The following is a 26231-nucleotide window of genomic DNA, read 5'->3' as shown; positions in this document are numbered from 1 at the left end:
ACATCCTTGAAAAACTTTTGCCATTAAGGTAAGATGAAATGAAATAATTTATATAAACACACTATGAATTGTTTGTAAGAAATGAGTTATTATATGCTTATTTATGATTTTTCCCATTGCATTTGAAAGAAACGTGGGCAAGTTGCATGCCCTATTAAAGATATAGTAGAGTTTCAAACAGACAAATGCAACAATTCCCAAATAAGAACATAGATGGTTTTGTTGATTTAACATTTTTTAGTGTAATAAGAATAGATAAAATAATCTTCTTTCTTATCTCTTTTTACTGCATTGGAGTTACATCAACAAGGGATTGTAGATATTAGAAAGATACCAGTAGTAACAGAAAAATTTCTATCTTTTTATCACGAGATGTCATGATAACAAATTTCCTATCACAACTATATGACCAATATTGTATACAGTATTTTCTTAAAAGCCAAAAGTCACCCAGTTTTTATTTACATAGAGATATCCAGTGGTCAGTATCTTTTCCATATCAATATTGATATAGATATATAGATATGCAAACTCATAAGGAATCCATAAATTTTTAATGGGGCATAGAATAAAGGAAATAGAAAAGATGATTTGGATGCCAATGATCCAGATAATTATGAGTCACACAATTAAAATTAAAGAACTAATTAGAACATTTCAAGCTTAAAATACCATCTAGATATATCTGATGTATACAATCTCCCTCTAACTTCCCACTATGAAAACTAAGATGAAGGATAAAATCTCACAAGATCTTTGAAAACTCAGTCTCTTGATCATTTGACTGACACTATCTTAAGGGGATTTTGACTATTGCAAGACCAATAGAACAAGATTTAAACATTCAGCCAGAAACTTCTCTAACTTATGCCATTAAAAATTGAATAAGCCTATCTATCTTTAGGTAAAAAGAGAGACCCTTTGCTCCTGCAGCATCCACTGTAAGGTCTGCGTCTATCAACAAAGGAGATACATGCACTATTACTTTCCATCCTTGAGAGGAATTCTGGAGGTAGAGCAAAGGCAGGATGACACTTGGTGGAGGTCCATGAGGTTTCTGTGTGTGTGTGAGTGTGTGTGTGTGCATGCACACAGGTACACACACATATTTCACCTGTTCAAAGTGTCAAAATTATTTATCTGGGATAGCAAAAAATGTGATTTCATACCAGAAAAATAAATTTAGATGAATTTGTGGTAGATGCTAAAAATTGAATTAAGAAATGTACTTTTCTCTCTCAATAACCAAGATAAGATTTAGCCTAGCAGACAACCAGAAAGAATTACATTGTTCAAAGTAATGCTTAATCCCTTCCTATTTACAAACTATAGGTCTTGATAGATATCTTCCCTAAACAACAAAATAGGAATTAAAAAAATAATACTACAGAACAAAGAAAGGAAACCACCTTATGACTCAAAGAAAGTATAATTCATATAATTATGTTCTATAGGCGTTGTCCTAATAGACAATATAAAATTCCTACAAACAATGAAAATTTTGCCCAGAGAAGTAAAATTTGTATTTCTACTCTCAAGTATATTATCCCAGAATAAATTAAATAGTATTTCCAGAATTTTGAAGAACACTTAGCCAAAAACTAATATCCAGAATTGTCAATCACATACAAATGCAAAGGAGACCTATTTAGAAAATACAGGAACTCCACAGTATACAGTCTTTGTGCTCGTCTTGGAGAAGCAACTTCAAGAAATACTTTATCTATCCTAAACATTGTGAAAATTAATAATTGAACAATGAGGAACTAAAGTTTGAATACTAAGCAATACAACCAGTGAAGCACTGAGTCAGGTCTAAAAGAAAATATAAAATTTATCATCAAACTAGCTATACATGTCAAAACATTTTGTAAAAAGACTTAGTGATGATGATTCGAAATACTATTCCTTGTCAGAAATCCTAAATTATAATAAGGAATGAAATTGAGGAAGATGAAGAGAATAGTATAAAGAAAATCAGTCTTCATCTCAAATAGTTAAAATTCAAAATAATAATAATAAAATTTAAAACTGGTGGTATTATTCTAAGTGCTTAAAAAAGAAAATGTAACAAACCGACTATGGAGTATATTATAAAATACAGAAGGAATCATAAACAGTAAAGAAACACACAAATAGTCTATAACAATCTATCAGAAATAACACCAAACATCAAGTAGAAAAATGAAGATAAATGATTTAAAAATCATGTTTAAAAAGAATATGTAGTCACATGATAAGATGCTTATGCTCCTATTAAGAAAAAAAATAAACCACTAAGTAAAGGATACTGTTGTGTAGTCCAGAATGTGTAAAACTGCAATATAACTAAGAATTCTGTCTCCAAAATAAAATAATCTGGGGTCTAAATTCCAAATGTCCTTCATGCCAGTTATGTGAATTATGAAAAGTTATTAACCCTCAAGTCTACATTCTGAATATTAAAGTGAGGTAATAATAGTATCTCCATATACGATTATTGTAAGAGCTAATGAGAACTATGAAATTTTATAGTAAAGTCCTATATAAGAATTCAATAAATTTTATCTATTATTATTAGTAGTAAAAAATAATAACTTCCAGGGATATATAATTATAAAGAACAACATGAAAATGTCTTAGTTGTTTCTTGCTGAATAGTGGCATTTGGGTGTATTTTTCACTTAAATATTTTCTGTATATTTCTTAAATGTTACTATATATTAAATCATTTGTAAAAATCCCTTATTCACATTGTTTCTTCTTCAGAAGAAATAAAACATTTCAGATAAGTTGAAATCTTCTTTATTATACTTATTTCTCCTTCTGCATCCCCCAAAACAATCGTTATAATTGATGGGAAAAAATGCATTTATCTATTATTTATGTATTATTCAATAATAATGATGAAAAATGATGGTTAACTTTACATGTCAGCTTGAATATGTAGGTTTTAGAGTGTCCAGACATTTGGTCAAATATCACTCTGGGTGTGTCTGTGAGAGTTAATTAGATGAGATTAATATTGGAATCTGTAGACTAAATTAAGCAGGTAAGTGGCTTATCCCAAAACAGTTTGAACTCAACGAAAAGGTCTATCTTCCTGCATATATGAGGAATTCTTGCTGCCTGACTGCCTTGAACTTGGACTTATATTTTTTTCCCCTGCCTTCATACTCTAACTGAAAGAGGCTCTTCTTGAGTCTTCAGTCTACCAGCATTCAGACTGGAGCTACACCATTGGTATTCCTCAGTTTCCAGCCTGCTGACTGCAGATTCTGGGAATCGTCAGCTTTCATAACTGCATGAGCCAATTCCTCATAACAAATCTCTTTCTCTATATTTACATCCTATTAGTTCTATTTCGCTAAAGAATCAAAATCAAATCATTCCAGAAACATTTCTATATTACTCATACATACACAGCATTGCTCCTATCAGTATGGTTAAGGGACTTGTTATAGATAAAGAGAATATTTCAAAAGGGTCACATTGGAACGACAAGATGCAGTAAATTGAAGAAGGTCAGTAAAAGTTAATAAAGTGCCTTTAATCCAGGTCAGTCAATCCAACTAATTCACTATTTTGATAAAGTTTAGAATTTCTTTAAGTCTCTTTTTTGCCTCCTTTTTTTCTCTCCACCAACAAAGATAGAAGACCGAGCTTGTCCTAATGTTGAAGGTCCTTAAAAATTTTATGAAATATTTTCTTCTGTGGCATATTTTGTGTATATATATATATATATGCATATATATACACACACACATATGATTAATAAACTATTTCTCTATATATATTTTATAAATATAAGATTATGTATATAAAATATATAAATGATATATATAAAATATATATCATATATAAATATATATAAATTATTTTATATATGTATTTTTTATTATTAAACTATTTTATTTATATTTTTATTATTAAACTATTAATCAGCAGTCACAAATGCTCTGGAAAATTTCACCATTATTCAACTGTTTTTTATAGAAATTAATTCAGTTAATTATTTGTAATCTAAAGAGAATTATACCTAAATTATTACCTGAATTTCTCTTTCCAAGATTGATTTTAATTCCTTTAGTTTCCTCTGCTTTTTTCTTCAAAAAGACAATTATAATCAATGAATGTGACAAACAAAACTTACATGTGCAAGTTGTCCCGTTTTCATCTAAAAGTTGATTATCAGCACAGGCACAAACTCGGCCTCCTGGAATAGCCAAGCACAGTGTACTACAGCCCCCATTATTTCCTCGGCACATATTGTCACCTGTAAGAGAAGGGAAGCCAGTATGTCAGAGAACTCTGATTCTATCCAAAGTTAGCCAGTTCAAGTTCACATTCTTTCTAGGAGACATATGTTGGCATAAAAATGTACACATATATATGCATGTTTATTGTATATTCATTAATGTAGTCAGAATACCTACTGAACCCTAAAAAAAATGCAGAAACATTTAAAATATAACATGCACTGGGAAATAAAAGGAATTTGCATGTTGGTTAAAAGAGATAGAGGTGGGGCGCCTGGGTGGCTCAGTGGGTTAGCCTCTGCCTTCGGCTCAGGTCATGATCCCAGGGTCCTGGGATTGAGCCCCACATCGGGCGCTCTGCTCCGCAGGGAGCCTGCTTCTCCTCTCTCTCTGCCTGCTTCTCTGCCTAGTTGTGATTTCTCTCTGTCAAATAAATAAAATATTTAAAAAAAAATTTGTAAAAAAAAAGAGATAGAGGTATGTGTGCAGATAAGCACCAGGAGAGGAAGGTTACAGAATATGATGACGTCTGTCCAGGATAGCAGATCATACCTAGTGTATTCAGATCTGATTCTTTTCTCAAGTAGATCATTAACATTTAAACTTTGGATACCAAGTGAACAGAAACAAATGAGCACAAAGGGGAAGGGACAGAATATTCTTCCCTCTTGCACAAGGAGTACATTGACATGTCAGTGCATTAATGATGCCAAGGTACACAAGCTTTCTGAAAAACCTTCAAAATGAACAGCCTTGCTAGTACCAGTAGAATGTACAATGCATTAGAGTAGCGATGTTGTTCCAGTGGACCATCCCAGTAGACTTAACCAGCAGAGACACTGATGAAGTATGTAACACATATCAATAAAGCAGGGTAATTTCACAAAAATATTACCCGTGAACGTTTGTGAGACACCCTTGGAAACTAAGATAAAACAGACATAAAATTTTGAAAAGGTTGGCGATGTAGGTAATCACGAGGAAGAAAGTATATTTACTTCGATGTATACCTGCAGAATATTACAAAGAACTCTGTAACACTAGTAATCCCATTAGCAGAGTAAATGTCCAGACCATTTTACACTGTTGCATTTTTCAAGGTCTCAATAAATGACATTTTGATTGTATCAGAAAGATCTGACTCAAACATTAAAAATAATTTTTAATTACTTGGAGGCATCTAACAATATAATATAGTAATTTAAGTAGTATTGGCAGTTAAAGCACAAGTGTAAAAATTGTGACTAAAGTGACAGATGAGGTTATTGCACTGTAGGCCTCAGGGGTTGGATGAGCTTTGTAGAGAAATGTAAGGAATGAGTAAAAAACAAACAAAAACTATCAAAATGTTGTTATATGCAATAAATAATTAACTCATTCCCATTGATTATCTTGTGTGCCCACAGATCAGAAGAAACGTCAAGCATAAAATCATTTCCTTCCATTAATCTGAGAAGTAAATTAAATTTGCTGCATTTATGAGAAACAAAAATATACTTGAAAACTAAGAAAGCTAATAATTCAAGCTTTAGTATCAATTTCCAAATTCAAAGGATAATGAAGCCTAGTTCAATTTTTTTCCAATAAGGAATGTAGAGATTTTTTTTAGGTAGTTTCCAGGGATAGCCGTATTTATTCCATAACTATAGAATAAAAGTATCCTTCATAGGATAGGTAGGTGTTGTGAATATGCTACTCATATTGTGTATAGGATTAAATTGTATATTCACTATTTTAGTAACATTCAGATTCTTAAAAATTTGATTTAAACAAAGTAGTTTGAGAATTATATGAAGAATTTAAAACAGTAAAAAATAAGGAAGTACTGAAAGCAATATATCATGACACATTTTCATATTAAAAATATATGCTAAATATCATTCTTTTTTAATAGTATGAATCATGCTTACCATTCTCATTGAATATGAAATTTAAGTATTTAGAAATAAATCACCATTACTCAAACTTTTAAATATATTCCCTTTCTGTGAATACTGTAAATTTAAAAAAGAGGAACTGGTAATTGTCCTGCCCTGATAGAAATCCAAAATCAAAATTAATGTGAATAATTCCATATCTTTTATGGGAATTGCCTAGATCTTTATTTTTTAGCAGTATCTGAAAATATTTTTGAATTTATTACTCCAACATATTTTAGATACAGCTCATTTGGCAGTATTTATTGAGTTTCTAGTAGGTTGCATTTAATGTAAAAATATTCTCTTGAAAATATGATTTAGTGACAACAAACAGCATTAAAAATTGTATACATACATATCAATGAATAATCATCAATGCCAGGGATGCTTTATTATTTATTTATTTATACATATACATTTAAATTAATTCTATTTTTATAATAAACTTCTTTTTTTTTTCCATTTTATTTATTTTTTCAGCGTAACAGTATTCATTGATTTTGCACAACACCCAGTGCTCCATGCAAAACGTGCCCTCCCTATTACCCACCACCTGTTCCCCCAACCTCCCACCCCTGACCCTTCAAAACCCTCAGGTTGCTTTTCAGAGTCCATAGTCTCTTATGGTTCGCCTCCCCTTCCAAATTTTTTTTTTTTTAATAAACATATAATGTATTTTTATCCCCAGGGGTACAGGTCTGTGAATCGCCAGGTTTACACACTTCACAGCACTCACGATAGCACATACCCTCCCCAATGTCCATAGCCCCCTCCCCCTCTCCCAACCCCACCTCCCCCCAGCAACCCCCAGTTTGTTTTGTGAGATTAAGAGTCATTTATGGTTTGTCTCCCTCCCAATCCCATCTTGTTTCATAAACTTCTAAGGTAAATTTAATCTCATTTGCAAATGGGACCACTAGTGAGATATGGTTTAAATGACATTTTTAATGCCTAGAAATTAATAATCCTTATTAAAATAAAGATTTAGAATAAGGATTATTATGTATTATCCTCATTATTTATAAATAATTAGAAACATGGATTTTTTCTCAATCTAAAATTCATGATCTTACTCTTCTTTACATATGACAAAATAAAATTAAATCAATAAAGGACAGAAAAAAATAAAAGAGGTAACAACATAATGAAATCCTAGATTAAATTACTGTGGAAGCAAATAGTTTTAAAAGACTCAAATATGGGGCACCCAGGTGGCTCAATGGTTAAGCATCTGCCTTCAGCTCAGATCATGATTCCAGAGTCCTGGGATCAAGCCCCATGTAGGGCTCCCTGCTCATTGGGAAGCCTGCTTCTTCCTCTCTCACTCCCCTGTTTGTGTTCCCTCTCTCGATGTGTCTCTCTCTGTCAAATAAATAAAATCTTAAAAAAAAAAAAAGAATCAAATATTCAACGAAAACAAATGAGGAGTACCTCACAAAATTAAGTTCAAAATAGTGGCCTGTCTGGGCAAAAATCTTTGTCTTTTTTCCCCCAGTAAGAGAAGTGCAATTATTCTACCCCTTATAGAATCTGGCACGGAAGAGTGTGTTTGGTAAACATTAGTTGATGAATGAATGAATGAATGAATTTTAATTAGCAATATGACAGAAACAATCATTTGGGTGTGTAGATGTAAGGTGCAAGTATATTGATACACATAATTCTGTTTTAAGGAGATAAAGGGGGTTTTCTCATTTGCATGTATACTGTCTACATACTTTGCATTTCAAGATAGATTATTTAAAGGTGTATTACAATGGTCAAAGAACAGTAATAAAGACACAAATGATATATGAAAACATTTTATAAGCCTATATTAAAATATCATGCTTACTAACTCAAAAAGATACATGCACCATATATTTATTACAGCATTATTTACAATAGCCAATACATGGAAGCAAACTAAGTGTCCATCAACAGACAAATGGATAAGGAAAATGTGCTGTACACATACACACACACACACACACACATACACACACACGGAGAAATATTATAATATTATACAACAATAAGCAAAGGGTGAAATCTTGCCTCTGGAGACAACATGAAAGGACTTAGAGGGTATTATGCTAAGTGAAATAAGTCAGACTGAGAAAGGCAAATACAAAATGATTCTACTCAAAAATGGAATCTTTAAAAAATAAATTAATTAAAAACAGAATTAGAAATATAAATACAGATATCTGATGGTTTCCAGAAGGAAGTGGGTGGATTAATGGGCAAAATGGGTGAAGGGGAGAGGGAGATAGAGGCCCCAAGTTATGGAACAAGTAGTCACAGGAATAAGAAGCAGAGCATAAGAAATACAGTCAATGATATTTTAATAGCAATGTAATGGGACAGATGGCAGCTATACTTGTGGTGAACATCAGTATAATGTATAAATTTATCAAATCACTAAGTCGTATGCCTGAAACTAAGGTAACGTTATGTGTTGACTATACTCAAATAAAATAATAAAGTAAAACATCAAATAAAATAATAAAGTAAAATATCACTGTTTATGGACCTTAGTAATTTAACTTTTGTTAATAAAGTATCTTTTATTTCTAAGGGGAGATGAACCATGAGAGACTATGGACTCTGAAAAAAAACCTGAGGGTTTTGAAGGGGCGGGGGGTGGGAGGTTGGGGAACCAGGTGGTTGGTAATAGGGAGGGCACGTATTGCATGGAGCACTGGGTGTGGTGCAAAAACAATGAATACTGTTACGCTGAAAAGAAATTTTAAAAAGTGATAAAAGGTAAAAAAGAAAAAGAAAGGTAAAAAAAAAGTATCTTTTATTTCTAGCAAATGACAAAATACGTAAATCATCACCACAAAGGAATCCCACTGTTTCATGTTATCTAAATCTTCATCAGAATAGTGAAAGGAATAAATTCCCTTTTCTATATGCTTTCTGGACTCTTCACTTCTCAGAGTTTTATCATGTGAAGTTAGAAGTCTCTGCACCTAATATGAAACAAATAAACCAATGGAGATTTTCTTTATCCTACTTGAAGAAAGACAGTTTGACTTATAGTTTAGAAGAGAAATTAGACTTTACATTCATTCTAAAAGTTGGATAAAACTAGTAGAATGGGATTTTGAGTCCAGACCCTGATTTTATCTAGAATAATTCAGAAAATTAAAAAAATTACCCACCATGACCAAGTAGGATTTATCCCAGGGATGCAAGGGTGGGTCCACAACAATCAATAAGTGTGATAGAACAAATCAATAAGAGAAGAGAGAAGAACCATGTGGTCCTTTCAATTGATGCAGAAAAAGCATTTGACAAGATACAGCATCTGTTCCTGATTAAAACAACTCAAAGTATAGGGATAGAGGGAACATTCCTCAACTTCATAAAATCTGTCTATGAAAAAACCCACAGCGAATATCATTCTCAATGTGGAAAAGGTGACTGCCTTCCCTTTGAGATCAGGAACATGACAAGGATGTCCACTCTCGCCACTAGATAGTACTAGATGTCCTAGATAGTACTAGAAGTCCTAACAACAGCAATCAGACAACAAAAAGAAATAAAATGTATTCAAATTGACAAAGAAGAAGTCAAAATCTCTCTCTTCGCAGATGACATGATACTTTGTATGGAAAACCCAAAAGACTCCACGCCCAAACTACTAGAACTCATACAGCAATTCAGTAATGTGGCAGGATACAAAATTAATGTACAGAAATCAGTTGCTTTCTTTTACACTAACAAAGAAAATACAGAAAAGAAATTAGAGAATTGATTCCATTTACTATAGTACCAAGAGCCATAAGATACCTGGGAATAAACTTAACCAAAGAAGTAAAGGATCTGTACTAGAAGAACTACAGAACACTCATGAAAGAAATCAAAGACACAAAAAGATGGAAAAGCATTCCATGCTCAAGGATTGGAAGAATAACCATTGTTGAAATATCTATCCTGCCTAGAGCAATCTATACTTTCAATGTCATCCCAATCAAAATTCCACCGGCATTTTTCAAAGAGCTGGAAAAAACAATCCTAAAATTTTTATGAAACCAAAAGAGACCCCGAATTGCTAAGGAAATGTTGAAAAAGAAAAACAAAACTGGGGGCATCATGTTACCTGATTTCAAGCTTTACTACAAAGCTGTGATCACCAGGGCAGCATGGTACTGGCACAAAAACAGACACATAGACCAGTGGAACAGAGTAGAGAGTCCATATATGGACCCGCAACTCTATGGCCAACTTATGTTTGACAAAGCAGGAAAAAATATCCAGTGGAAAAAAGACAGTCTCTTCAATAAACGGTGCTGGGAAAATTGTACAGCTATGTATAGAAGAATGAAACTCGACCATTCTCTTACACCATACACAGAGATAAACTCGGAATGTATAGAATAATTTCAAAATAATAAACTTTGAATGATGTTAATGAATCCAAGGAAAGGATAAAATGTGTCTTTTCTCTCTTGGAGGATTACATACTCATTGAAAATTTTGTTTACATTTGTCTTGCTTTGAAGCTACTTTGTGTGGGGGGGGTGTGTCCCTCTGTGCATGTGTGTGTGTGTTAGAACACATTAATTCTATTAAAAGCTGAATTAGCCTTTTGGGTTATTTTTTGATGGTGATTATTTCCAAAATGGAAAATTTGGAAAGAAAGACAAATTTTGTGGTGATGACCTTATCACTAAATGTAAATGTTAGTAGACCTACACAATAATGTGTTTAGTAAAAAAGTCATATATAAAATGAAAATTACTGTTTGTTATACCAGTGCTTTGTAATATAAGATCTCTGAATCCTGGCTTCTATAAGGTAGTCAAGAACTTTTTTAAAAAAGTGTTAAATAGGGGCGCCTGGGTGGCTCAGTGGGTTAAAGCCTCTGCCTTCAGCTCAGGTCATGATCCCAGAGTCCTGGGATCGAGCCCCACATCAGGCTCTCTGATCAGCAGGGAGCCTGCTTCCCTTCCTCTCTCTCTGCCTGCCTCTCTACTTGTGATCTGTCTGTCAAATAAATAAACAAAATCTTAAAAAAAAAGTGTTAAATAATAATTTATCAATGACAAAACTATAATGACTACAGAAAAGACATACTCTTTTCCTCCTATCTAAAAGTATAGTAGTTTTGGGGGGAGTCAAGATGGCGGAGAAGTAGCAGGCTGAGACTACATCAGGTAGCAGGAGATCAGCTAGATAGCTTATCAAACCATCGCAAACACCTACAAATCCAACAGGAGACTGAAGAGAAAAAGAACAGCAATTCTAGAAACAGAAAATCGACCACTTTCTGAAGGTAGTACCGGTGGAGAAGTGAATCCAAAGTGAAAGGAAGGTAGACCACACGGGGAGGGGCCGGCTCACAGCAAGCGGCGGAGCAACGGAGCACAAAATCAGGAATTTTAAAAGTTTGCTCCACTGAGGGACATCGCTCCAGAGGCTAAACTGGGGTGAAGCCCACGTGGGGTCAGCGTGGCCCCAGGTCCGCAGGGTCACAGAAGGATCAGGGGTGTCTCAGTGTCCCAGAGCTCATAGGTATTAGACCGGGGAAGCCGGCTATAGAGAAGAGCTGAGGAGTGAGCTCTCAGCTCGGGGTTACCTTGAACCAGTTGCAGGCTGGGTGAGCTCAGAGCGTGGTTGGAGGCCAGGGAGACAGGAGTGATTGGGCGCTCTTCTCTGAGGGCACACTGAGGAGTGGGGCGCCAAGCTCTCGGCTCCTCTGGGCTGGTGATTGAGAGGGCGCCATATTCATTTCCATCCTCCGGAACTCTACTGAAAGGGTTCATGGAACAAAAGCTCCCGAAAGCGAACCCGAGCGGATTAATTAGCCTGGCCTCTGGTAAGGGTGGTGCAATTCCACCTCGGGCAAAGACACTTGAGAATCACTACAACAGCGCCCCCCCCCCCCCGAAGATCACCAAGAAATCCAGCCAAGACTAAGTTCACCTATCGAGGAGAGCAGCGGAATTCCAGAGAAGGAGAAAGGAAAGCGCGGAACTCATGGCTTTCTGCCCATGAATCTTTAGTCTTGCTGTTAATTTATTTTTTTTAATTTAATTTTTTTTTCTTCTGCTAAATTTTTTTAACTTTTACCCTTTTCTTTTTTAACGTTTTTAAACTAGTTTATCATATATATATATATATATATATATATATATATATATATATATATACACATATATGTATTTCTCCTTTTTACATTTTGTCTTTATTTGTTTTCATTTTTTAATATTTTTTCTTTTCTTTTCTGAACTTCTTTTTATCCCCTTTCTTCCCCCCCATGATTTGGGGTCTCTTCTGATTTGGTTAAAGCGCATTTTCCTGGGGTCTTTGTCACCCTTTTAGTATTTTACTTGTTCCTTCATATACTCTTATCTGGACAAAATGACAAGGCAGAAAAATTCACCACAAAAAAAAGAACAAGAGGCAGTACCAAAGGCTAGGGACCTAATCAATACAGACATTGGTAATATGTCAGCTCTAGAGTTCAGACTGATGAGTCTCAAGGTTCTAGCTGGGCTCGAAAAAGGCATGGAAGATATTAGAGAAAAACTCTCTGGAGATATAAAATCCCTTTCTGGAGAAATTAAACAACTAAAATCTAACCAAGTTGAAATCAAGAAAGCTATTAATGAGGTGCAATCAAAAATGGAGGCTCTCACTGCTAGGATCAATGAGGAAGAAGAAAGAATTAGTGATATAGAAGACCAAATGACAGAGAATAAAGAAGCTGAGCAAAAGAGGGACAAACAGCTACTGGACCATGAGGGGAGAATTTGAAGGATAAGTGACACCATAAGACGAAACAACATGAGAATAATTGGGATTCCAGAAGAAGAAGAAACAGAGAGGGGAGCAGAAGGTCTATTGGAGAGAATTATTGGAGAGAATTTCCCTAACATGGCAAAGGGAACAAGCATCAAAATTTAGGAGGTGCAGAGAACCCCCCTCAAAATCAACAAGAATAGGTCCACACCCCATCACCTAATAGTAAAATTTACAAGTCTTAGTGACAAAGAGAAAATCCTGAAAGCAGCCCGGGAAAAGAAGTCTGTAACATACAATGGTAAAAATATTAGATTGGCAGTGGACTTATCCACAGAGACCTGGCAGGCCAGAAAGAACTGGCATGATATATTCAGAGCACTAAATGAGAAAAACATGCAGCCAAGAATACTATATCCAGCTAGGCTATCACTGAAAATAGAAGGAGAGATAAAAAGCTTCCAGGACAAAAAAAAAAAAAATGAAAGAATTTGCAAACACCAAACCAGCTCTACAGGAAATATTGAAAGCGGTCCTCTAAGCAAAGAGGGACTCTAAGAGTAGTAGATCAGAAAGGAACAGAGACAATATACAGTAATAGTCACCTTACAGGTAATACAATGGCACTAAATTCATATCTCTCAATAGTTACCCTGAATGTAAATGGGCTAAATGCCCCAATCAAAAGACACAGGGTATCAGAATGGATAAAAAAAAAAAGCCATCTATATGTTGCCTACAAGAAACTCATCTTAGACCTGAAGACAACTCCAGATTTAAAGCGAGGGTTTGGAAAACAATTTAACATGCTAATGGACATCAGAAGAAATCTGGGGTGGCAATCCTTATATCAGATCAATTAGATTTTAAGCCAAAGACTATAATAAGAGGAGGAAGGACACTATATTATACTCAAAGGATCTGTCCAACAGAAGATCTAACAATTTTTTTTAAATAGTTACCATGTAACCATTTTTTTTAAGATTTTATTTATTTATTTATTTGACAGAGAGAGAGAGATCACAAATAGGCAGAGAGAGAGGAGGAAGCAGGTTCCCTTCGGAGCAGAGAGCCCGATGCGGGGCTTGATCCCAGGACCCTGAGATCATGACCTGAGCCGAAGGCAGTGGCCTAATCCACTCAGCCACCCAGGCGCCCCAAGATCTAACAATTTTAAATATCTCTGTCCTTAACGTGGGAGCAGCCAACTATATAAACCAATTAATAACAAAATCAAAAAAACACATCGAGAATAATACAATATTAGGGAAAATGAAATCTTGCCATTTGTGATGATGTGGATGGAACTAGAGGGTATCATGCGTAGTGAAATAAGCCAATCGGAGAAAGACAACTATCATATGATCTCCCTGATATGAGGAAGTGGAGATGCAACATGGGCGGTTAGGGGGTAGGAGAAGAATAAATGAAACAAGATGGGATTGGGAGGGAGACATACCATAAGTGACTCTTAATCTCACTAAACGAACTGAGGGTTGCTGGGGGGAGGAGGGGAGGGAGAAGGGGGTGGGGTTATGGACATTGGGGAGGGTATGTGCTATGGTGAGTGCTGTGAAGTGTGTAAACCTGGCGATTCACAGACCTGTACCCCTGGGGATAAAAATACATTACATGTTTATAAAAAAATAAATAAATAAATAAAAGTATAGTAGTCTTACATAATTTTCTTAAATTTGGCCACATAAATTGGTAACATAAAAACACTATATAGTCAGGCAAACCTGAATCTGAATCCTAGTTTATCCCTGACTCATTGTTTCCTGAGGTCTAATGGCTACATCTGCCTGACTCTTGGGTTTTTCAGATGCACAATAGAAATCAATAATATCTACCTTAAACATCTTTTATGAGATTCAAATAAGAATATTTAGTTCATTTCCTGGTAGTTAGAATTATAGTTAATTATTAGTTAATAAAATTCATATATTCGACATAGAAGCTAATCGATTATTTTTAATTCTATATAGGAAACTATTCATTAATGATTTTTAGATATTGCACTTAGTTTTGATAATTTCATTCTCTAAAATATGTAAGAAAAATAAAAGTGTGGTTTTGAACCTAGAAATACGCAGGTAAAAGTATGTTAATTTTATTCAATTGCTGTAATTTTTCTGAGAAATTTCAGAAGAGGATATTAACAATTCTTCTAGATATCTAATGTGAACGAAAAAGGAGAAAAGTTTATCAATTAAATCAGAAGAAACAACAGTAGCATATGAGAAAAAAATGCCTGGGCTTTACTTAGAAACTCATTCCTAAGGGCAGCTTTCTGTTTAGTACGGTTATATATCTACCTTCCTAAAACTGGCTGCTATATTAACAAATAATTTGATAAGAGCCTCTTCTGATCTGGAAAGGTCAAATTAGCTAATTTTCTGACAGTAAGTCTAAAAGAGTTTAGATGTTACATTAATATGAATATGAGTATTACATTAATAACATTCCTGAATATTTTTCATGGTATTCCTATGGGGTGGGGCACGTGTGTAGTGTATGTGTGTGTATCTAGCATCTACTACATATGTGTGTGTATACATACACTATATTTTTTTACAGATATATGTATAAATACTACATATGTTTATATAAGATATATAATCATATACCATTGTCTCTCACAGAGAGAAAATACAAGGCTATATAAGACTAGTTTATCCATTCCATGAAGAAATGGTAATCTGCACCTATGTAGGAAGCTGGTTTTCTATTCAATTGCAACTATTTTATTCTTGGAAAAATAGTCTAAGAAGACGGTATGTAACCAAAGATTGAGTGTCACAGATTATTTGTTTATAATATTCATTAGTATCTGATGTTCACAATATGCAAAGAGAAATACCATTCTCTTTCTCATGAGAGAAATTTATAATACGGTAAAATACTACATCTGCATTTGAACATTTGAGTGCATTTTGCTTTATAACCTACCTATTCTGATTAATTTGGCAAAAATAAATACTAAAAATTTAAATCCTAAGTACGTTATCCAATTTCAATGTCTATTGACTCAATGAAAATTATGTTGGCCAGACATCCTCTCCATACTCTATTACCTACTCAAAAGATCCACTTAAGTACTACTCATTCCTTAGCTATAAGAAGACTGGGTAGAAAACTCAAACTGATTATTTTAGCTAAGTCTATGAAAAATAATCAATCATTTTGCCTAAACACATTCTTTCAGTAAGACAGAATATAATGGTTTCCACAATAAAATTTGTATAAGAAGTTTAGTAATTATAGTTAAGCATTGATTTTAATATCCCTTCAATTGGAATTTTTTAAAAAGCACTTTAAAAAAGCATTGTCCATTCCAGAGATAGCATTGAACAATTATATGTCAATGGAGATGTCTAGAACACCAGGTGTATTTTCTCATGAAATACAGAACGTTCCACATAGTCCTATCAGAGGCATGAGCCCCATTGTATAAGATTGTGATACACTGTTCCTTCGAATATTTATTTAACATTTGTATATGAAAGGAGACTTTAACAAAATGTCTCCTTATAGAGAAATGTTAAAGGAAAACGAGGTAATGGTAGGTAATTATGTGTCTCCCACACATTTTCTAAGAAATCATAATCAAATAGTGATTTAATCCTTAAAGGAATTTTATGAAGAAAGCATTTATTATCTCTGTTAGATCTTTTATGATATGCCTAAAGTTTCAGAAGAAAAAGTGCTGGAACCTGGATTTGAGCCCAAGAATTTTTTATAGTAAGTCAGGTCTTTTTTTATCTCATATGCTGCATTTAATTCATCAACCTTCTAAAGCAACTACAAGTTTGAAGAAATGAAGATTCTGAAAACATCATGGAATTTGGCTCGAAGGAGTTCAGCGATGACATTCAAGATTAACACCTTCTAAAGAGAATGGAAATGGGAAATGGGATTGTATACTGATTATTGTAATAAAATCCAGGAAACCAATGATTGTGAAATTAAAGGGAACAACAATTGGGAAATGAAGACCCTACAGGAAATGAGAAGAGTTGTTCCTTTTCAGGGTCTTGCCTCCAGTTCAGGGTAAACTCTCAATAATGGTTAGGCATGGGAGAAGGTAAGGAGCAGGATGGATATAAATGTCATAGAAAACATTACCATATTATCTATCTAGACAATTGTCACTATCTTTCATTACTTGTCCAAAAATATAGTTTATACCACTTCAAATAATTTCACTTTTATTCTTCTTTGAAGATTTTATCTTTCATTATTTATTGAAATTTCTCACTCTATATACTTCTATTATTTTATAAAATTGTATTTGTACCCCAATGAAGCAATTTTAATACAGTAGGAAAAAAAACGCAAGCACTTCAATGAGAAAATTTGCTTTTAAAATCTCTGATTTAGCTGAATTACCTTAAAAAAAGTCTTTTACTACTAGATAACTTTCTATTGACAATATATGCATTGAAAAACTCAGGATATTATTTTTTCAAACTAAATTTATTGAAATGTATGCTCATTAAATTTTCATAAGAATATCTCCATAAATAAAAGGAACAGTGACAATTTAGATTCATAACAAAAGTCTACCACATTATTTACTAAGCTGTTTTCTATGTTTAATACCAAAATTTTGAGTCAAGCAATTTGTAGATGGTCTAATAAATATTAATAACTCATGTAGGTAAAATATATGATAATATTTTCTGATTTTAATAAGACATGAATATCATGGTATATTATTTCCCTTTCATAATATCTAAAATATTTAAACATTCCTTAAATGGACATGAAACTAATCAGATAAATATACTAATATACATTTTACAATACTCTTCTCATAGTATGACTTATTTCAAAATATTTTCACATAGTATTTCCTTCCCATGAAAAGTTTTTCTCATTGCTCACAATACTTAATCTTAAAACATTAAATGGATTTTTAAATTTTTTTTACATTAAATATCAGTCTTCTTCAGTCTTCTTTAGTCTAAGTTACATGAAGATGACATGAAAAAGGAAGCATTTGGAGAAATCCTTGAATTTTACTCAGATAGAATTAACCAGTTACTCACTTAGGCTATTTTGAACAATAAATAATAAAAGGTTATGGTAACAAAGTCTAAGATTTGATTGACTTTGGAGTGACTGGATACCTTTTATCATAAAACTTCAGCAACACTGACAAAACCAAAGCTTTTGCAAACACTGTGAAGTATAACTGTAGGTAGAAGTCAGAAGAATTTTTTTTTTTTTTTTTTTTTACTTGTTAAGCCAGTGTATTTCTTAGATAGATTTAATAATTTAGAGGAACTTAGCTTATAAGTTTCTCTTTTTAAATTTTTTTAAGTATAATTGACACACAATGTTGCATCGGTTTCAGGTATACAACATATGATTCAACTTCTGTGTACCTTGTGCTGTGCTCAGCACAAGTATAGCTAATACCTGTCACCATTCAATGCTGTAGTAATATCATTGACTGTATTCCCTAGGCTGTACCTTTTATTCCTATGACTTATTTGTTCCATAACCAGAAGTCTGTATTTTCACTCTCTTTTACACAATTTCCATTTGCAACATGTATGGACCTAGAAGGTATTAAGCTAAGTAAAATAACTCAGACTGAGAGATAAAAACCATATAATTCTACTCATATGTGGAATCTAAAAAACAAACAAAATGCAGAATCAAACTTATAAATATATTGATTTCTTATATATTGGATAATCATGACACAGTGTTCTTGCTTTCTATCAATTGAGATCTATTCAAAAATACCTAGGTTCCCTCTTTGCCACTCTAGTAATCAGACTTTTTGCTATAATGAATATTTCAAGAAATCATCTATCCTTTAGAGGTTTTTCATGGTCAGGCAGATGCCTTCCTAAGAAATTGTTCATGTCTGTATAATCTTTAGCCATGCATAGATATGTAAGGAGTTAATTTCATATTCATTTGAGAAAAATTACTTAGTAACTTTATTCTTGAATATATTACAATGGCCTGATTTATTTTTCTTTCACATATCAAATGATCAAAATTACCATTGATTAACTCCCCAGTGAATGGTATAAATGATCCAACCTGCACAGACAAGCATACTGTTAACCAGTTACTTGAGTAAATGAAACAAGATGGGATTGGGAGGGAGACAAACCATAAATGACTCTTAATCTCACAAAACAAACTGGGGGTTGCTGGGGGGAGGTGGGATTGGGAGAGGGGGAGCGGGCTATGGACATTGGGGAGGGGAGGCGAACCATAAGAGACTATGGACTCTGAAACAAACAACCTGAGGGTTTTGAAGGGTCAGGGGTGGGAGGCTGGGGCAACCTGAGCGTTTTGAAGGGTCAGGGGTGGGAGGTTGGGGGAACAGGTGGTGGGTAATGGGGAGGGCACGTTTTGCATGGAGCACTGGGTGTTGTGCAAAAAGAATGAATACTGTTACACTGAAAAAATAAATAAAATGAAAAAAAAAATTAAAAAAAAAAACAGAAGAATTTTTATATAGTTTTTAATACCTTGTTGCTTTCGTGGATCATAAATCTGCAGCCCAAACAGGGGTGGTCTTTCACGCCTCAGTAATGTCACCTCATTCGTTACCAAATCTAGCTGAAAAATGGAACCATTCATATAATCAGTCCAGAACACGTAATTCCCATGATGCGACAGTCCAAAAGGATGGTTCAACTCTTTCCCACTGTAAACAACCTGTAAAATATAAACATGTGAATAATCAGAACCAACCTTTAAAAACGTAACTAAACTTTCAGAGCAAAGGATATTCAAATAAGTATAACATAATGATCTAACTAATAACTAAATCCATTTGAAAAATGGATTTCACAATGTGAGCTTATTTTTCTGTTTTTAGGACATGGTATTTGAAGAAGATCAGTTGTATTTCATCCATTTAATTCCTTTCATATATGACATTACTCATATGGTCAAGAAATGTAAACATTAAAATGACTTTCCTGCTCTTTTCCTTATGATATTCCAGTATCATAACCTGGAATGGAAATTGACCTGAGCAATTAGTGTCATTATGTGTATTGTGATATCACTTATCCAACAGCCAAGGAATAAAAAAAACATGGTCTTACAACATTGGAGTGAAAGTGATTCTCCTACTTAATTGCGCCAAAGTAAACTGAAGAAATCTAGGAAATGATTAGGAGGGAGGTGAAGTTTTTAATTTTGAACATAGAAACATTTATTAGTAGTAAGTAGATAAACAAGACTCACTGGCTCATTTCAGTTCTGGTTTTCTTAGTATATTCTTTACATTCTAGTTGTATTTTTTATTTGTTTGTTTAACTAGAGCAATCATATGATAAGTGCTGTTTGTAGAAGAGGAATAAGGAATCACACCCACATCCAATAAAATACCTTTCCACTGTTCACCATTTATAAAATGATATTGTATACAACATGAAAAAGCATTTTGTACACACTCCATTTAATATTAAAGAATTGAAGAAGTTATCTAAATAACATGGAGTTAAAAATTCAATTTTTGCTCCTATTATCTGAATTCTTTATACCACATATTCATATACTGAATAATTAAGTTTTTACCTTATTTTCTCACCTCCATGAAGGCTAAAATATGTTAGCCATTACAATGCTGTCCATGTGGTGTACATATCAATATCTTTAGAGGAATCATACATATTTATTTAGCACCTATTAAGTATGTGACATTAGGTTAAATGCCAGTCAATTTTACTATTTGGGGGAAAATACTAAAAGCAAGGTTAGAGTCAACCAATAACTGAAGCAGTCTTAACTGATTACTGTACTGTTTATCTCCCAAACAGAATTCATAATGAGTAGGGTTGGCCAACTGTGCAGTCTTTCTCTCCAAAAAGAGAGCATTTTGATCAATGGAAGCATTTTGATCATTTCTAACATTCCATTTCCTATCATTTAACTAAAGAGTTAAAGTCAGTTCATAGTGTTACATGAACTCAGGTTATTATAAGATAAGATAGAGATGTGTTGTTTGTCAATACTGCCCTTTTTGGTATCCAGTCAACTCCATCCTCCGATTTACCCAAGAATTTCAAAATCATTTTGCAATGATCCTACCAAAAGAAGCAAGAGGAAGTTGATATTTATTCATAGCAATAGGCTTAAGTCCAGTTCATTTTGTGTTTCAACTCCACTGCCATGAAGTTCTTTATTTAAATAAATGTACTATAATTACATTTTCATAATATAGAGGTTAAATTTCACTGCAAATATTAAAGATACTTGAGTAGTGTTGGGTTGCTTGGTCATAGCAAACTCATAAATAATGGAGAAAAACTGCATTTTAAAACAGCTCTGATATTCTGAGAGCTTCTTTTTAAAATCCCACAAATCCTGGCATACCACAGTGAGCCGGTCCTGGTCTCCCGGAGGCAAGTGCCAGCTGCACTACTTAATGCTCAACCTCCTTTAGCCACCCCACAGAGACTACTGGCAGCCACCTCAGAGGGGTAAAAATAAACTTGAAAGTATTTTTAACACAACACAACAAGGCTCTGAAGAAGAAGCCTGTGAGTTAAAAAAAAAAAAAAAAAGCAGTATTTTTCTTTTACCTTCCTGTGAGTTCCATTCAAAAACACTTTTTCAATATGATCATAATAGGCATCACACCAGTATAATGTGTTGGTGTGAAAGTCCAGAGTTAAACCGTTTGGCCACAGCATCTTTGAAGTCACAAAAATCTGCCGATTGAAGCCATCCATCCAGGCCTTCTCGATCCTTCCCACGCTGTCATCTATTTCATCTTCCTCCCAGTCTGTCCAATACATCCAACTAAGACGTTACAAACAAGAATGCACACATGTTATTTCAACCAGCCGCCATACAGAGGGATGTTTCTCTAGATTGGGCACTGCCCTAAAATCGAATTGCATTCTGATTTCTCCTCCTATCTAAATGCTCATCTGCCAAAACAAGGGGGCATCTGTGGAGTCCTCGGGGAAATACAGATGTGTTCAGTGAAGCCACATTCAGACACATCACAGAAAACCCACTACTGCACTTACTGGTCCCATTTGCTATTTAGCCTAACACGAAGTGCCAAATACTGATTTTCTTTGGTGTTGATACCAAGCTTGGAAAATGATTTTCAAAGCATTCCTATTTTTAAATGTTGTCCACTTCAGAAAACATATAATCAATTATGTGCTTCTGAGAACACATGGTGCCGTTAACGATCTACTCCAGGCTTTATTTAATCTCAGTTGAATTATTATTTCGTAAGACAGGCAACTGGATTGTCTTTGTACTAAAGGGTATGGTCACACTGAGTTTATTTGGCCAAGTCTAATTTGTCTTCCTCATGCAAATTATCTCTGCTTTATTGCTGCTTATTATTACCTCAAAACCCACAGAAGATGATTTAGCGGCGCATAAGTTTAATAACATCGGGTTGACTGACCTTGAGATTTTGAGGTTTAATTTCTTTCTCAAACAAAAGCTTCTGCCTTTAAAAACAAGTCTTTTGTGTAAGCTATAACAGTGGGAGAGGGGGCCTTGAGCTAATGTTCTAATTCCCTCATGAATAAGGTTAAAACCCTCCACAAGTGTTGCTCCAGGGTCATGTGAAAGTTCTGGAGTTATTAATTAAAGTGTAGGTTTTAATTCAGTCACCTCATCTACAACTTTATAAAGCTCAAAAGCTTTTCTAAGCTGCTGACCCTAAAAGTGCCCTTAGTAGATCCTCTGCCTCCCACATTTTGTGGACCCTAAAGAATTTCTAAGGTACTTTGGGAAAAATCTGTTTCCCCTGACTAAAAAATCCTACTGTGATCTAAACAGGAAGATTTGGAACAACTGAGGATGTAACACACCATTCACTATGTTATACCAGTTAAGCTTTTTAAAAATTCCCTTAACAGTTTAAAATTATGTTGATATGTCTTTTTAGACCTAAGGAAATATATTGAGATTGGTGAACTTTATTAAGTAAAAACACATTCTAATCCTAGGAACAAACATGGAAATATGTTGATCTTGCATCAGCATGTTCTTCAAGTGGTCTTATTATTGGAACAAATTAGGAATAAACAGGGCAGGCATTCCATTTGCTCTAGTCCTATGTTTATTGGATAGAACTAGTTGACTTCTACTGTATCAATCAACTATGTAAAAGAGAAATACACAACTTTTATCTTTATTAATACTGCATGAAATCTTAAATATGGTTAGTCAATGCAGTTTTATTGTTGTTGCTAATTTACAACTTGTTAAAATTGCAATTATCTTCCCTTGTAGGTTTCATCTCTTTTTTTTCTTTGATTCTCCAACCCAAATTGCATATACATGCAGACACATACATGAGGGGTAATTCTGGTGGATCTAAGCATAATTTATATTGTTTTGGTATTTAAAGAAATTATTGTTTGTGATCTGATCCATTATCTAAGATTATTTTTATTCAAACAAAATATAAGAAAAAATTTAAACAAGGGTGCTAATATAACCAAGTCTAGGTATGTAATCATCATCTTTCAATTTCATTATGTGATGAAAAGTTATATTGTGGAAGCCTTACAATCAGTATGAAATGTGGTGATTCCTAAACATAGAAAATAGGAAATATAACCTATAAAGTAAGGGGAAACTAATATAAATCTTTTTATCCGTGGAACTTAGGTATTCATTAAATAAATGTTAGGTTAAGTAAGCCTTCTGCTAATATGGAAAGAAAAATTGCACCTCTATTTTTCAATCCTGTTCAAATACAATTATTTGATGAAGTCTATTTCTACCCTTTCTATGAAAATAAGGTCTTTCCTTTGTTTCTTAGTGACATTTCTTTTTATTTATTTTTTTTAAAGATTTATTTATTTATTTATTTGACAGACAGAGATCACAAGTAGGCAGAGAAGCAGGCAGAGAGAGAGGAGGAAGCAGGTTCCCTGTTGAGCAGGGAACCCAATGTGGGGCCTGATCCCAGGGGGATCATGACCTGAGCCGAAGGCAGAGGCTTTAACCCACTGAGCAACCCAGGTGCCCCTCTTTTTAGTTTTTTAAATAATGTTTATTGCAGTTATGCCTCATGTGATATTTAATGGTATTACATGTCTGATGGTTTTGGTTAAAAATTAAAAATTAAAATAATTAACGGCAGGGATTATTTCTTATTTGTATTCGTACCCTATAACACTAAGGTTGCATTTGTTGATATTGATCATATCCTCAAGTAAATTATATTATATTATATTATATTATGTGGTCGCCTAGACATATTTAAATCATTAAGCACTTCTATGCCATGGAAAAAACATAAACTTTACTGTTAAAAAAAAATTCAGTTTAGTGCTACCATAATAGCTACTGTTAACTAGAGGGTGTGGCACTATTAATTGAGATAGGGATACCAGAGATCATGTTTGAGGGGACATACGCCCTTAGCTTTGGATGTACTTACTAAAAGTAATATCTTGAGAAGTCAGAACTGGAGACGCAGGTTTCTAAGTTACCGATATAAATTGTGAAGTGCGAAATTCCTGGAAAGGTGGGAATTCATCTGTAGCTATCAGTTTGAGAAACAGCACCATCATGACCAATTATTCCTCCAGCTTTATCCCCATTTCTACAACTGTTGAGGCCTGACAATTCCATCCTTTCAGTGTCTCTTTATCCAATCCCCACTTTTCTATTTCTATTACAAATGCTGTACTCTGTCTTTTATCCCGTTTCAAAGGGAACTTCTAATAGGTTGTTCCCATACAACCATCATATTTCTATTACTTGTCTTCCTAAATCATGAATTGAAAAATGGGACTTTTATTCTCAAAACCTTCCAATTACTCTGCTGTCAGAAGAAAAAAAAAATCCCGTCTTTTAACCCCAACATTGAAGATTTCTGCATATTTCTAGTTTCATCTCCTACTATGTTCCTTCACATGCCCTCTGCCCTAACCTTAGTGAACTCATCTCATCTCAAAACTGTCATTAACATCCCTGCCTCTAAATACATACTGAAAATTTCCTGTCAGAGTTCAGTGACTAAGCTTATGACTGCACATCCTAAGCCCCTAAGACCAAATCTACTCATGAGAAATCCTATTCATTCTCTGAAGCTCAATTCTGAATTGAAAACCTCAATGATTTTTTGAAGAGCAATATTTCATTCTACTTTATTTTATAGGTGATTTGTGTGTGCAGGTGTGTGTACACCAAGCCCACCAGCTTATAAACTCCTTGAGGGCAATTACTGTCTTACTGATTTCTATTGCTCTATATGGTAGTTAATCAAGAATATATTTTAATAAAGAAATAAATGAACAAATTCTTTACTGATTCTGTCATTGTTTATGAAACTTTGGATAAAGCTTAGCTCTGAAACGAGTAATTTTTGTTAATTGGCTATTATAGTAGGAAAACCGTGTAATTCTTTCTTCTTGTGTACAGTTACAAATAGGTATTATCATATGAAAAAATGTAAATAAATCAAGTTTCTCGTTTTTAATGTTCTGTGAAGTTATGATGTGTCTATTTTAAGTGGACTTTCCAAGGTAAAGTTTTGTCTTCTTTTTTAAAAATTATATTATGGTCAAACAGTTATTTGGACAAGTAAATTCACACTATTCTACTGTTATTTTCTAATCCATTCTCCATATAACAGATTAGATTTTTTTAAATATATATTTAATTCTCACTTCCCTATTCCACACTTGCACTGAAGACAAAGTACAAAGCTCTCATCCAGGGAGACAAGGTCCTGCTTCCTTTCCAACCACATCTTCATCACTCCTTCCATCACTATTAACAGTTCAGCTCCGCTGTCCTAATCTCAGTTCCTCTCATAGTCAAGCTTTTACCCAACTTAAGATCTTCAAATGTACCAATTTCTTGATCTGAAATACTCTTTCTCACTGTCTATTGATGATTCATTTCCTATAGTTAGTGAAGTCTTGATTTAAAATATGCCTCCTTATAGAGGCTTTTCTGCAAACCTACTGAAATTGGTCTACCTGTTAGTCTCCATTATGTCATCCCATTGTTCTCTTCCTGCATTCTGGTCTGTAGAAATTACATTAGATGCTTATTTGGTACTTATTTCTTGTTCTATCTGCCTACCCCCCACCTTGCAGATAGCAAAAGATGCTTCACAAGGTTTAAGTTTATGCCTGTTTTGTTAACTATATACCTAGAGCAAAATTCTGGGAATAGTACATTGCTAGGGGGGAAAAATGTATGTATATGCAAATATATATGCATTAGATACATACATACACACATATGTGTTTTTCAGGTTGGTGCACAATAAAAAATAGAAGATGTCTAATACAAAAGATATAAGAGTCATGCTTTGTAACACCAGAGGCAAATATAGGGTGAGCTAGCAGAT

General features: G+C 33.9%; 1 protein-coding gene across 1 annotated transcript in view; it reads right to left on the bottom strand.

The window, feature by feature from the left end:
* The window catches only part of LRP1B (LDL receptor related protein 1B), a 2013404-nt gene that overhangs the window by 793875 nt on the left and 1193298 nt on the right, over positions 1-26231 (bottom strand). The window contains exons 13-15 of the mRNA XM_046019480.1: positions 21463-21682; positions 19396-19585; positions 4133-4255 (exon numbers count right to left, since the gene is read on the bottom strand). Of these exons, the coding sequence (XP_045875436.1) occupies positions 4133-4255; positions 19396-19585; positions 21463-21682 (533 nt within the window). The remainder of the gene's footprint in view (positions 1-4132; positions 4256-19395; positions 19586-21462; positions 21683-26231) is intronic.

This window comes from Meles meles, chromosome 9, assembly GCF_922984935.1.
Source record: "Meles meles chromosome 9, mMelMel3.1 paternal haplotype, whole genome shotgun sequence".
Lineage (NCBI taxonomy): Eukaryota > Metazoa > Chordata > Mammalia > Carnivora > Mustelidae > Meles > Meles meles.
The sequence above is the reverse complement of the archived record's forward strand: the minus strand, read 5'-3'. Positions and strand labels throughout refer to the sequence as shown.